The sequence below is a fragment of the Aspergillus pseudodeflectus genome, assembly GCF_044049435.1.
Source record: "Aspergillus pseudodeflectus strain CBS 756.74 chromosome Unknown BJX68scaffold_1, whole genome shotgun sequence".
NCBI lineage: Eukaryota > Fungi > Ascomycota > Eurotiomycetes > Eurotiales > Aspergillaceae > Aspergillus > Aspergillus pseudodeflectus.
The window spans coordinates 879163-893017 of record NW_027263777.1 but is presented as its reverse complement, the minus strand read 5'-3'; the positions used below and the strand labels follow the sequence as shown (position 1 = coordinate 893017).

The following is a 13855-nucleotide window of genomic DNA, read 5'->3' as shown; positions in this document are numbered from 1 at the left end:
GTCAAAATGCCCACCACAACCGCCACCCTCTCCTGGACAATCACAAACTGGGGCCCGCTCACAACCCCCTGGTCCCTTCCCAGCGCCTGCTCCAATCAAGTCTTCATCTACGAGACCGACGGTCCCCTCGTTGGCATCCTCTCTCTCGACCCGCCCCTCGTCGGCCTCTACGCCCAGTGCGACAACGGCCTCTTCACCTGCTACCCCGAACCAACGGACCCGAACGCGCCGTCCGTCCTCTCTGAAGCGAGTGCGACACCTACCCTGGGCGGCTCCCACGCCGCGCTCGTATACTCGCCTGCGCCGGCGTGTCCCGAGGGCTGGGAGACGGTTGGCGCTGTAGGGCGCGCCGGGGACGGGCCGTCAGTCTCGCGGGCGGGATTGTTTACGGTTCCGTACGAGGCGGACCCGGGGGTTCCGGGGCCGCAGGTTGCGTACAAGGATGCGCTGGCGAGTCTGCTAGATCCGAGTGAGACGGCGGTCATGTGTTGTCCGAGGTGAGTCGTCCCCCTCATACCCACCCGCCTTTTACAACGGCTCTATATTGTATTGTTTGACTAATCATCTCCTCGCATCTGCAGCTCAATGACAATCCACAACAATCTGATTGGCGGCTGCCGCTCCTCGCTGCAAGACTACAGCATCTCGACCGCGTGCGTGACGTACTTCCCCGTTGCCGGCATGTCGAGGACCGATGTCCAGTCGAGCATGAGCGCGGGCCTGATCTCGTGGATGACGGAGACGACGACGTATTCGGCGAGCGATGTGCCGTCGCTGGTGGCCGAGGCCGTTGTTCAGCCGCTTGTGCTGCTTCATAAGCCGACGGATCTGGCTGGTGGCAGTGGTGAGGGGAGTGGAGACTCTGGGGAGGATACGGAGGGGAGCACTGCGGAGGAAGATCCGAGTGAGACGAATGCGGCGGCTTCGTTGCGTGGTGGGAATGGGGTTTGGGTATGACCGGGGAGGGTGGTTCTTAGCGTGGTTGGATCGATGGTTGCGGGGGCTGTCATGGTGCTTCTGCCGTGATTTTTGCATGTATATAATTCTGTACTTTGTACCTTATTAGCACTATAAAAAGTGATCACACGTCCTAAACCAAGTGCCGCAGAGACACAGTGCAGCAAGCACCCCTTCTCCCTAACAGTCACAACCGCCCCTGTAACAACCTTCGAGCGCGATGAGATGTGATTGTACCGTGGCCTACTCATTGGAAGCTGCGGTTCACTCTGAGCGAGAGTCTGGGTTGCTGTCAGAGTCGGGTTTTCAACCTAGGACGGATATGAACCGATAATTCGATGATTTCATTAGCTGAGGCGTGGCTGGCTTGAACTCTATCGAGAAACGCCAAGGCAGAAGCAGTTGCAGGCGGTTTTTTTCCCGCACATGGTCCTTTTGTCCGTAGTCCTTTTGTCATGCACTGCATTGTTAGGCCCTGGGAGGGGTTGGAGTGGAACTCCTGCTGCTGCAGTGTGGGAGATCATGGACCAAACTACACTAACTACACTACTTGGCTCCTTGTATTTTTAAAAGTCTACGGGTGCTTCGTGAACCTTGAAGGATATCCTTGACCTGCAGACGTAAGTCCATCGGGTTAGATGGATCTGCCCTGAATGTTCTATTGGTAGTTATGAACGGCCTTTTGCCAAGACGCTACCAGTTCTCGAGCATATCAGCGATCATGACACTGCAATTTTAGGGTTTGAAGAGGAGGGATAGTACTTCATATCCTCTTTGCATAATTATTTATGAAAGATACCAGTGCGACGTAGATCACTAGTAGGTACACCAGGCTACTAATCAACCACCAGAGAATGGACCCGAGCATGACTAGCCTACAAGGGCGTGTCATTAACTTCTGCCATGTATAAATGCCCTCTTATGATTCCCTTCTTCTTTCCTAAGTGCCACCTCACTGCTTATCAACCGCAAACACCAGAACAACAGCGTAGGTGGTATTGGACTACCCCGGCGGACATGGTTACGCTACATGTGCATCGTTGCTCTGACCTCGAGGTTGTTTGAGCTTTTATTGGAGGCAGACTATGCATGATTTGCTTCCGAGAACTCCGCTGGGTTTATCCATTGGCTGCATGCGGCCTGCAGCTCAGCAAGGCTATTCTTAACCAAGGAGTAAGCGAACAAGGTTGTTGATTTGCAGATCGTGCGATTCTCTGGAAATCAAATCCGAGTGGCAGAGTTGTAGAATGATATGCATCCCAACATGTGTGCGCTATCACTTGCTAGTATTGAGGAAAGATCCTTGGTAAAATTGCACCAGGCTAGAAAGCCACAGAAACGAAACTCTATGGGTTACTCGGATAAGTACAGATAGAACGCGAGAGTGCAAATAGTAGAGAAGCCATATCAGCTAATAATCAAGGACGGCAAACTGGAAGTTGCAAAAAAAAAAAAAGAAAGAGAAAAAAGAAAAAGAAAGAAAGCAAATAAAGGAAAAGACTATATAGACAGAGCGAGATATCCGTTGAAAAAACAGCTACTGTTCGAGCCTCTCTGGGAAAGACAGATGTTCATGTTGGCTGTGTTTGCGCTGCGGTAAGGCTGAGGAAATATTCAGTCAGTCTGTGAGCAGTATACTTTACATCTTCAGGTAGAAAGGGTCTGGTAGGCGTTACCGTCTGAGCTGCCAGTGGCATACATTTAAGAAGAGCTCGGGGTATAAGAAGTATAAAAAGTGGTAGGCGTAGGCGTCAAAAAGGCCGGTATGACAGAAACCCCAGTTAAGGAAGTGGAGGTAGAGTCGGTAGCGAAAGCACAAGTCTCACTGTTCACAGTGAGACTTGTTGGAATAGGAATAGGAGGAGAGAAATCAGTTGAAAACCCCTCACGGTGGCTGAAACTGTTAGATAGGGACTTGAAGAGTATAAGTTGACTTACGGAGGGTTTATCACGGCGATGGTCGGGTTTGGGTTCAGGTTCGATCGTGTGGTAGGTAGAGGTGTGAGTGTTACTACATCGGTTCTGCGTTCCAGGACATTTCCGGTGATAGTAGAAAGAACACCACGGTGACTAGAACTGTTAGATGGAGATTTTATGCGTAGGTATTGGACGTACGGAGGTGGAGGTTTGACTATGGTGATTGGGTTGGCACTCAGGTTCGATGCTGTTGGCATTCTCGTCTCGTCAAGTGCTCTGCCGGCTGGGATACTAGGAGCGGGTGACGGAGATGTGCTGTCGATGCTGAAGGACTGCATTCATACTTACTGGTCTGCTGATGAATCCGTGCGTCTGGATATTCAGAGTCAGCAGAGATTGGTGTCTGCCACTCGTCTCACTACCTGGTAGCTTCTTGTTGTATTTTTGTCAGCTTTCTTCACTCGTCAAACTTGGAATTTGCTATATTATCTTTAATGTGTCTTTTATGTGTCTTTCCAGAACAATCTTTAAAAATAACAAGGTTATCTAGATGAAAGTTCCTGGGTGCTAATCGAATATCCATGCCCTCACATACTTCCTGGGCGTATACGTATTGCTTTCCATCAACTTGGGACTAGCGAGTAGATTGAGGCTGAGTCGCTCTAGGCGGCTGCCTCCACCCCATCTTCAAGTCTCGACTCTTTCTTTCCTCCACTTTCTCTCCAAATGTCTCTTCCCAATCTGCCGGTCGAGCTCTTGGTGCACACCATCGCATCCATAGACTCCCTGAAAACACTGCACGCTCTAGCCCTCACAAACCGTGGTTTCTACGCCCTTGCCGACCATGTCCTCTACCAGCACGATGCGCAGGGCTCCCAGCACGCCATCTACTGGGCAGCCACATATGGAAACATCGACCTATTGAAAAAGTCGCTCGGCCACGGCGCAAAAGTGCCTCCTGTCCCCTGCGCGCTCCTGCTAGGAGAGATCCATCCGCAACAGCTTGCCAAAGGACTACCGCCCGATACCCCCGGTCCACCTCACCCACTGTGCACTGCCGTCGAAAACGGCCACGCGGAGATCGTAGACGTCCTCCTCGATCTAAAATGCCATACCAACATGACCGACATGCAGAAACTGTGGGTTCTCGCATCCGCTGTTGCCCATGGCCACGCCGAGGTCGTGCGCGTGCTCCTTCGTCGCGGCATACGGCAGGATACGGGCTGGTACGTTTACGGAGACTGGCCGATCCAGATTGCCGCGCGGCAGGGGAGCCGGCAGATAGTTGAAATCCTCCTGGCGGACGACTCGAACCCGCCGGACGAGGCTGGGATGAAGGGGGCGCTGGAGGGCGCCTTGCTCGGCGGGCATCTCCACCTTGTCCCGCTGCTCCTGGGCAAATATCGCTATGGCTTGGATTTTTCTTTTGATGCCTCCCGCAATGGCTCGCTGGATACTCCGCTTCGCTGGGCGGCGGGGACGGGTCACCTTGCGTTCGCGCGGCTCTTCCTGGATAAGGGGGCGAGCCCGGATTACCCGGGCGGATGGCGTATGCCTCCTCTGCTCATTTCCGTCCAGGAGCGCCACGAGGAGATCGTCCGCCTGCTTACCCCGGTCACGCACCGGATCCATGTAACGCGAGCCCTAACGCTCAGCATGGAACAGGCGGACGGTGCAATCGCGAAGATCCTCCTCGAGAACGGCGCGAAACCAGACCATGAATGGAATGACTCGACAGAACTAAACAGCCACTACGGCGGGGAATGCACACTCGGCATGTCCGACGATCTCGTCCCCCCGCTGATTGCCGCCGTGAGTCGCGGACATGAGATCCTGGTGCGCCTGCTCGTGGAACACGGCGCAAATGTTAATGTCGAATACTACCGAGGTATAGGCTCGAGGGAGAAGAATGTGCCGGATGGCTTCATGGGTGCGCCGCTGCTTCTCGCGATGAAACTGGGATTCGATGAGATTGCTGCGTTCTTGCGGGAGAATGGTGGGAGAGAAGAGGCGGGGGCGTGGGAGGAGCGGTTCCAGGAACGGTTTCCGCAGGACGTGGTTGAGGAGTTTATGAGCTGGGGTTATGAGCGTCCTGTATACCTGGGCACCTAGGTACTAGTGAATACATATTGAACTCGTTTATGGATCAAAGATGCAGACGTTGGTGTGAGGATTCAGCGCTCAGACCCCTTCATGGACCTACCTATAGGCCGCCTCAGAATTGAGTTTGCACTGCCACGTTCATACTATAAGCCCTGGTGACGAGTACGTACTCCCTCCATTAGTTAGCTCCTCGAATGTCTTGGCCAAGCTAGCTATAAATGCGTCTTCCCCAGATAGAATGTCACGTACCCCACATCCATCTCTTCACTAGGGACCGCCTAGTATCCGGCGTCCGCGCTCGAGGATCTCTAGATCTCGTGCGAGGACGAGCCACTCGCGCTCCACAACATGAACGATTCCTCACCTCGGCCACAGCAGCGGCCTCGTCGGCGTAAAAGTAAATTGCTCCACGCACACATCATCTGCCGCACCCTCCTCTTCCTGATCGCCCTAGCAACGCTCGTAATCTTCATCTACGTCGCTGTGGAATTCGGGCCGCACGACAGCGCAAGACGATACCCGGTGGCCATATCTGCGGTGCGTATGCTCAATCCATCCACCCAACAGACCCCTTCTCTGATACTATAACCCCCAGGCCGCACTCGCGCTCCCCTTTGACCCCCTCGCACTCCTCAGTTACGTCCGGGGCCCCGAAGAGACCAGGTGGACAATCGCCCTCGATATCATCATTGCGATCCTCGCGATTGTCGGCGGCGTGACGGTGCTTTTCACCCATTATGCCGGGGGAGGTCCGGATTTGAGGCCCTATGGATTCGCAGAGATTGACGGGGTGCCGATGGCTATGGCGTTTGTTTTGGGGTGAGTGAGTGTTTTGTGTTTTCCTTGGACGTTTCGCGGACAAAGAAGGGATTTGTTGATGAAGAGCTAGGGCGACGAGGCTTATTGCGACGTTTATGGTTTGTTGCTGTTCCCGTTGTGGGAGGTCGAGGAAGGGGGAGGGACGGGAGTGTAGTCGCGCAGGGGAAGCGGAGGGGGGGACTGAGATAGTACACGAGACCGAGCCGACGAAGAAGTGAGGCGGGCTGGTTATTATGGGCTAGACTACCTGGTTCTCAGTATGTCCAGACTAATGGTACCGTTGTTTCAATCATCCGCCTGATGAACCTCTGCAACTTACTTGGCCGTGATCATGCGCAACGTAAACCCTTCGGCTTGTAGTACCACAGCCACTACAGTACAATGATAGTCGTCTGAGATGGGAAGACGTAATCTGCATTCGTATATATGTCATGCAGCCTACCCGCCTCACGAGACAGCACATAGAAAGGTAGCATATCAGACCCGACGCTCTAGGAAAGAGCGATGACCAAGGTTTCAATCTCATGATATGGGAAGCCGTAATCTAGTGCAATCCACAGGGCACTTTCCTCGCAAGGCGTGCACCCACTTTTAGGAAAACATCTCTTGAGGCAGGTGCGATGAGGTAATTCTCAGGAGGAAAGCACCATGTACCAACTACGAATGGAAGGTGCGATGGGCGATATTCCAAATCTGGAAGGGACGAATGGCCCATCGCGCTTGCCTTCTGTGAAACAGCTGTTCAGGTCGGGAAGGTGCGATAGAGTGCCCTCGAAAGCGGAAGGAGCCATTTGCAACCGTGCCTTTCTTGAGAGGCAGAACACCTTTCAGGAAGGAATGGTGGAATTTAAGAAGCAGAAGGCGCGATGGGTGGTTGTCGGATTCGGGAGGAGCTGTCAGCGGTTCGCACCTGCCCTTCGAGGTTGCGATGAGATGTGCAGTCGGTGAAGCATGGATATATGTGAATAAATCCTAACCACTATTACTACTTTGACAGGCATACGCAGGCTGTATGAACCGCTTCTCAAAATGATTAAAGAGACGAACATTATAGTATACTCCCCCTCGCCCTGAACCACTCCCTTATATTCTCCATCCCCTGACTCGTCACCAGCAACATCCTCCCAAAACAATCCACATCCCCGGGCTGCGCCTCACTCAACACTTTGGTAAAGTTGACATTCCGCACAATAAAATGCTCGCGCTCCGCCCACGCAACCGCAAAGTCCAGCGCCGACTGTGCGCCCCACAGATACGCCGAAGCATACCACGCGTGCAGCAGCCCCAGTTTCCCATCACAGTGCAGATTGCGCTCCCCGCGGAGAAGCCGCACGATCTGGAGAAAGTAAAAGGTGAAGAGGATCGTGCGGCGCGCGGACTCTTCGACGATCCAGAGTTTCCAAAAGTGCATGGTTGATTCGAGGGTGGAGGGGAGGAGCGGGGTGTTGTTCATTAGTTTGTCTGATGGGTCGGACTCTGGTGGGAAGTGCGTGCTGCTGAAGAGGAGGACGGCGGCGGATTCTAGGGCGGAGATGCTGAGGCTCTCGAAGGGGGATGTGGTTAGGGCGTTGTGCAGGTCGGGGTCGAAGATGTGCATGATGCGGTAGATCAGTAGGGCGTGTGTGTGGGCGAGAAGGTCGGGGGTTGAGGTTGGTAAGGGAGTGAGGATGAGTTCCTGGTGGCGGGTGTGGATGTGGGAGGTGATGACGGGGCCGTTGGTGGGGTTTTTGGTGATGTACAGGGCGCAGCAGGCGTAGGCGTCTACAATGTCAGTAGGATTAGGGTAGAGAGAAGGGACACATACCCTGCATGACCTTTGGCATGCCATCACTGTATAGCTCTCGATGGCTCCACGGCGTCTGGTTCTCGACGACCATCATCCGTGGGGTGTCGCTGAGTGTATCGAGAGCATACTGGAACCGCGAGGCCATGATTTCAGAGAGCGGAGCATGAGCTCTGGTCCGAACATGCGTTATCTCGAAGCTATGCGAGTGTGTGACAGAGATAGGGCTATCCTGTGGCCCATTCTCCAGAGGCGAAGGCGAGGGTTGGTGGGTCGACGGCGGGGGCGTTTCAAGCAGGACAGGATCGAATGTGGGCGTGGTGCCGAGGGTAAACTGCGTCGTGCAGGGCTCAGGCACCTCGGGCTGGTTAAACAGGGCCAACAGCTCCGGCATGAGGTCCGGGGCAGGCAAGCCTGGGTACACGCAGGCCACATTTCGTCGCGCGCAGCGGAAACAGGCCGGGAGGGCCAGGTCGCAGCGGCGCTTCGCTGCTCTACACGCTTCGCAGGACTTGCGCCGTGGAGGTGGGTTGTCCCGCTCTACAGAGGAGCTCATTATGGCTTGATGGGCTCGAGAGGTGCGGATGCAGTGGTTTGCGGAGGTGCGCAAACATGGTCCAAGTTGACGATTCGAAGTCCCTCCGAGTCAGCTTGAAATCGCGCATCTGCACAGAGCGCGAGTGGGGCCACAGCTGTGGGGGCCGGCGGAATTCCGCCAGCGAATCACAGCTCGATCACGCTATATACAAGCACCTGGGCATCCACAGTGTGTCCATCAATTCGACACCCTATGTGGATTGCTGCCTACAGCAAGGTGGAACTCCGCTGAGTTTCTTCCACAGAAATGTCGTGTTGAGTCTGGATATAACAGAGTAAACAAGTATATAAATGCAATGTGTGCCTGGCTATGAGAGACCATCCAGTCCTCTATCTCTCAACCAACATCTACTACAAGATCTATTCCTACAACACCTTGTGCTACAAAGTTTTAGTTACCATAACTACGACAGTACTCCTTCTCACAACATTAACACCACAAAATTGCCAAAATGCCCACTACAACCATCTTCGTCTGCGGCGCAACCGGCACCCAGGGCGGCGCCGTAGTCACCAACATCCTCAAAACCACCACCCTAAAAGCCCACGCCATCGCCCGAAACCCTTCCTCAGCCGCTAGCCAGTCCCTCAAAGCAGCGGGCGTCACCCTTTTCCAAGGCGACTTCAACGACGAAGACTCCCTCCGCACTGCAATGCGCGGCTGCAAGGGCCTCTTCATCAACCTCATGCCCAACCTCGCCGATATAACCCAGGAGCTCTCACAAGCCAAGCGCCTACTCTCTGTTGCCAGCGAGGTTGGCGTCGAACATGTCGTCTACGCGAGTGGGTTCTCCGTCGACCACCCCGAGCGTCGCCGGCACTATAACCCCGACGGATTCGTGACGAGGCTCCTGCTCAGCAAGCAACAGGTCGAGGAGGCGGTTCGCTCCGCGGGATTCAAGTACTACACCATCATCCGGCCGGGGAACTTCATGACCAATGTGCTTGCCCCGCACGTAAACATGATGTACGCGGGACTCGTCGAAAAGGCTGAGATTACCACTGCGTTCACGCCAGACGTGGTCCTGCCCATGATCGACCCAAACGACATTGGCAAGTTTGCGACGGCTGCGTTTCTTGAGCCGCAGCGGTTCAACGGGCAGGAGTTCGAGATTGCGTCGGAGCTCATGGGGTTTGAGGAGCTGGTTCGGGCTCTTGGAAGAGTTATGGGGAGGGAAGTCAGGATCTACTACATGTCGCAGGAGGAGATTGATGCTCAGATCCCCGGGAATCCGTTTTTGGGAGGGCAGTTGATGATGCGGGATATGGTGGATTGTGTTGATATGGAGAAAGTGCGCGCTTGGGGGATTCCATTGGGGACCTTTGGGGAGTTTTTGGAGAGGGAGAATAGTCGTGTCAAGGCGACTTACGGGGTTTGAACATGCTGCGTGAGATTGAGTATTGCCTTGCAGCATGGATATGTTTCTGTTTAAGAGTTATAGATGAAATTGGACTGCTTAGTTAACCAACTTCTAATCCTGCGTAGAGTTTCGCGGAAAAGGCAAATATAGGAGGGCTCTGTAACATGAAACCATGCGTGCTGGGGCTCCTTGATAAACTTCCGATTGACCCTTTGACCTCCGCCGCGCCACTCCTTGTTTCTTTTCAGGCACATTTACGTCTGGCCATAATGATACAACTAGATATTCACGGTGCCGAAGCGCTTGGAGTCATATTTCTTCGAGTCGTATCGTACAGCTCCCAAAAGGGCATTCATGCATGCCTTGGGCATCCGCCCCCTGGCCAGGAACCTGCATTCAGCAATTAGTCAACATTTCCAGTCTCTATACACTTCGCTTTTGTAGGTAGAGGTCGTCTTATCGAGATTGATAAGCATATGGTGTCTTACGGGTGGCCACCTGACACGCGTGACGCAGTGATATTTGCAGAAACTGCAGTCATTGCATCCTCGGAGCAGACCTCTACTTCATCTTTCTGGTTTAGCTATTCTTTCGGGTGGTTCTCCTGCATTTAACCCAGTCACTCGTTCGGATATTTAATGAAGACAGACCTTCAACCTTCTTCAATCGTCCCCACAAGTCAATACTTGGTTATTAATCCCCTCCGCTCCCGTTCATAACTTTTGCACATAAGGAACAAATACCAGCGCAGGCGCCATTCAAAAAACCTCCTTTAAGCACTGGCTATGTAAACGCTCTACCAGCCTTATGTCATAAGAACTGGCAGCAGATCTACTATATAGTCACTGTATACCCCGTACGGAACAGTGAATAGTTATTACACCGTCAGTACAGTTAGGGCTATCTTACCAATAGTATGGGCGGATTCTAGGGTAACTATCATATTCAGACTGAGGAGTAGAAGGGGATGTGAAAGTACGGGGTTGCTTACATGGTAGGGCTGGCCATCGTGCTCTCGCTTCCGAAGTCTGTTGATTTGGACACCGGCTATCAAAGGGAATCGCCAATTGGTTTGGTAGGGTATACTTGACCAGCAAATAGCCTTTTGACCCATGTTCCGACCCCGCAATCTACGATCCGTGGACCGTGGGTGGTCAGACTTCCCGTGCCGGGCGGCCCGATAGATAAAGTCGATCTTCGCTGCTTGTCTTACTCGACTTTCGGACAATTCTCACATTGTCGCCAGGGACTCGGAGATAATTTCTTGACATATAACAGCCCTTCCACATTCGAATTAGATATCGCGCCATGGCCGAATCAGAGACCCGCGAGACCCAGCTCAAAACCCTAGAGTCCCTCCTCCAAGCCAACGAAATCCTCGCCCCAGACTCCCCAGAGTACCGACCGTACAGCCAAACATGGGCGGCCCAGAAACAACTCACCCCACGCCTCGTGGTCCGGCCAACCTCCGTGGGAACCCTAAGCAAGGTCATCGCCTATCTCTACAGTACAACACTCGATTTTGCGATCTACGGGCATGGCTTTGGGTCTACGTCTGCAAATGACGTGTTGGTGAATACATCAGCCCTTGACGACTTCCACTTCGATCCACACTCGGAATTAGTCACCATCGGCGCGGGGCAGACCTGGGTGGATGTTTATCAGAGGATGGAAGAGGAAGCGCCCGGGTATGGAGGTACGTCTCTACTCGTCTACCAACATAGGTAGACTCCTACCTGTCTATTGGGACGTAGCCGAGTCTGACACACTAGCCAGTCGTCGGCGCACGAACCCCCTCCGTCGGCGTAGCAGGAACAATCGTCACGGGCGGGATCTCGTGGCTGTCGAGCGAGCACGGGTGCATCTCGGATCCGGACAATATGCTCGATGCAAAAGTCGTCAAGTATGATGGGTCGGTCGTTTGGGCTTCGGCTGAGCCGGAGTTGCTTTGGGCGTTGAGAGGGGGTGGTGGTGGGTTTTGTGGTATTCAGCCCTTCCAGCCTTCCGTTCTTACGAGTATAGCCATGTTCTGGTACACTGAACAAAAAGTGTAGTTGTCGTCAGCGTGATCCTCCGCGTCTTCCCGTATCCGCAGGATATATGGGCGGGCCCGATTCTTGTTCCTAGGGGTCAACTTGAGACAGTCGCGGATGGTCTTGCGGGGTTTCTTGCTCGGGAGCCTAATCCCAAGATTACCATGTTTCTCTACGTGATGAAGAAGAAGCTCCTCGCGTCGCTGGGAAACATTGACTCGGACATGCTAGTTATCCATGCATATGATGCGAATGGCGAAGCGCATGGCCGGGAGAGCTTCCGATGGGCTTTGAGTATTCCTGGGGCGATTGACCAGACGAGGGTTACCACTTTTGCCGGTGTGATCCAGTTGCAAGGTCTGGGTGTTCCGTTCCACCTTTGTTTGTGTGTGGATTGCTAATCGCCGTCTAGACAAGGTCCAAACCGCCAAAGGCACGATGAAGCAGGTTTTCGTACCCCTCGTGCTCCAGGATCTTCCGAAAGAAACCATCATCAGCGCGATCAAATGGTTCGAGGGCCTAGAAGGTATCGATGAGTCGGTTGCAGACTGCACCTATCTCATCTTTGAGGTGCTGTGTTGCGTAAGTACGCTCCCTAACCTAGCACAACCTTTTAAACATGCCATAATAACAGTCATATCTATAGCGAGACCCAGCAGGCTCAAATACCAGCGTCGCCTGGCCTAGACCCCCCGGTGCAAAGCATATCCTACTCCTTGGCCCTGGATGTCCTGCAGATGCTGGGCCGGACAAGGAAAGGCTGGTGAGAGAGCTGGCTATTGAGCTACCGTCGAAAGTTCTAGGTAAAGATGCTCAGACCAATTACCTGCCAAATGGATATGAGGAATATCTTGACCCAAAACTGGTAAGTTGAGATGCTCACCTCCCTCCCAGTTGAATGTTCGGATTTGACCCTTGTCACAGTTCTGGGGCGCGCATGTGGACAAACTTCAAGCTCTGAGGAAGAAGTACGATCCGAGAGATAAATTCAAGGGCGCAATTAAACCTGCATCGTAGACGAGCACTAGACTGAGTACTCGGGATTCTTCCCGTGAATGTGGGTAGGGCTGACGGCTCGCCGCTTAATAATCGGGGGTCGACGGGTGGCTTCGGGATTTGTGAGCAAAAATGGCATAGTTTGTTGACCCGTTTTCTTCATAAGTAGAAGCCAGTCACGAGTAGACTGTAGATGTAGCTCGAATGTCTTTCCGAGCTCCCAAATTACTGGATTTCTGCGTTCAGTCGCTGTGTATTGACCACGATCCGAGAAATGCCATTTCCATGGAAGGTCCTCGGTGGCACCGCGGCAACAGGCGTGGCTGGCACGGGGCTATTCTTCGTCTACCTCACGCATGGTATCGAGATTGTATCAATGCAAGCGTCGGATACGATCTTCCATTCAAAGTTCCATGCGGCATATAACCCCAATGGCAATCCGACGATACACGACTTGCACGTCATACGCGTGCCCCTACATCGAATTGAACCAGGCCTTCGAGAGGACCAGGAGAAGTTGCTGGAGAGGTTCTGTGGTGGAGTCTGGGCGGGCATAGGTAAGGAGGACCGCTCATTGCTGATGCCTTTGGCAGAGTTATGTTCCTAACCAGATATCTTGCCCCGACAATGAATAGGCTTCGCCCCGCACCGAATCCTCCTCTCCCTCATCGAGAACCGAGACGGGACCAAACCGCAACTCTGGACACGCCCCGACCTCCTACACTCACAATACAGCGTCGGGACCGACATCGCAGGCAACTTTGAGGTCATCGATCGAACGGCCAGCTCCATACTCATCCGCGGCGGAGGCAAGACGTCGGTTCGGGGCGTGCGTCCGCTCGATGCGCTGATGGAGCTTGGCGCGAGCATTGATCGGGAGAATAATATTGTAGAGTTTGCGTTCAAGTCGCTTTTCTTTCAGGGGCTTGGAGTGTCAAGAGAAAAGCTTATGCCGGCGCCCGTGGTGTGGTTGCATGAGCAGTATGCCAAGGCTATGTTGGGGGGTGGCGTGCGGTATGTTTTGAAGTAGGGATGGAAAATAGAGTTGTCTTCATCTTGAAGAGATGGCGAGTATCACGGTGGCTCTGGTAGACTGCCACTGCTAGTCCGGCATGAATAAAGTATCAAGATACCTCCTGGAGAGCAGCGACGGAACCCCACCGATTGGGCATCTGCCGAACAAGTCCTGGGGTCAGTTAGTCCCAAGCCGACACTGGGCGCAAAACACGCCTATGTTCGTGATTCATCATCTTCACTCCTATTCCAGTTTCACAATTGCAAGCTTCACG

The 13855-nt window shown here is 53.4% G+C and overlaps 7 protein-coding genes across 7 annotated transcripts; 6 read left to right on the top strand and 1 right to left on the bottom strand.

Annotated features, from left to right (window-relative positions):
• Nucleotides 1-6: 6 nt before the first annotated feature.
• Nucleotides 7-957, top strand: BJX68DRAFT_260422 (uncharacterized protein; the record flags this gene model as incomplete). Its single annotated transcript, XM_071043881.1, has 2 exons — nt 7-497; nt 582-957. The coding sequence occupies 2 exons, from the start codon at nt 7-9 to the stop codon at nt 955-957; spliced, it is 867 nt and encodes a 288-aa protein (XP_070905698.1).
• A 2473-nt stretch (nt 958-3430) lies between these two features.
• BJX68DRAFT_222924 (ankyrin repeat-containing domain protein) lies at nt 3431-5112 on the top strand. The gene has a single exon (XM_071038058.1). The coding sequence runs from the start codon at nt 3601-3603 to the stop codon at nt 4984-4986; it is 1386 nt and encodes a 461-aa protein (XP_070905697.1). The 5' UTR covers nt 3431-3600; the 3' UTR covers nt 4987-5112.
• Nucleotides 5113-5234: 122 nt separating this feature from the next.
• On the top strand, nt 5235-5987 carry BJX68DRAFT_222922 (uncharacterized protein). Its single transcript, XM_071038057.1, has 2 exons — nt 5235-5514; nt 5573-5987. Exons 1-2 carry the CDS (start codon nt 5326-5328, stop codon nt 5798-5800), a joined length of 417 nt encoding a protein of 138 aa, XP_070905696.1. The 5' UTR covers nt 5235-5325; the 3' UTR covers nt 5801-5987.
• Nucleotides 5988-6794: 807 nt separating this feature from the next.
• Nucleotides 6795-8194, bottom strand: BJX68DRAFT_8919 (Zn(II)2Cys6 transcription factor domain-containing protein). The gene is made up of 2 exons (XM_071049947.1): nt 7601-8194; nt 6795-7557 (listed from the first exon to the last, which is right to left on the bottom strand). Exons 1-2 carry the CDS (start codon nt 8133-8135, stop codon nt 6845-6847), a joined length of 1248 nt encoding a protein of 415 aa, XP_070905695.1. The 5' UTR covers nt 8136-8194; the 3' UTR covers nt 6795-6844.
• Nucleotides 8195-8465: 271 nt separating this feature from the next.
• Nucleotides 8466-9634, top strand: BJX68DRAFT_222918 (NmrA/HSCARG family protein). The gene has a single exon (XM_071038056.1). The coding sequence runs from the start codon at nt 8629-8631 to the stop codon at nt 9553-9555; it is 927 nt and encodes a 308-aa protein (XP_070905694.1). The 5' UTR covers nt 8466-8628; the 3' UTR covers nt 9556-9634.
• A 1114-nt stretch (nt 9635-10748) lies between these two features.
• BJX68DRAFT_8885 (FAD-binding oxidoreductase) lies at nt 10749-12714 on the top strand. The gene is made up of 6 exons (XM_071049940.1): nt 10749-11233; nt 11314-11520; nt 11592-11927; nt 11983-12152; nt 12217-12435; nt 12495-12714. Exons 1-6 carry the CDS (start codon nt 10846-10848, stop codon nt 12585-12587), a joined length of 1413 nt encoding a protein of 470 aa, XP_070905693.1. The 5' UTR covers nt 10749-10845; the 3' UTR covers nt 12588-12714.
• BJX68DRAFT_8906 (uncharacterized protein) lies at nt 12409-13736 on the top strand. Its single transcript, XM_071049945.1, has 3 exons — nt 12409-12435; nt 12495-13123; nt 13202-13736. The coding sequence occupies exons 2-3, from the start codon at nt 12841-12843 to the stop codon at nt 13594-13596; spliced, it is 678 nt and encodes a 225-aa protein (XP_070905692.1). The 5' UTR covers nt 12409-12435; nt 12495-12840; the 3' UTR covers nt 13597-13736.
• The last annotated feature ends 119 nt before the right edge of the window (nt 13737-13855 follow it).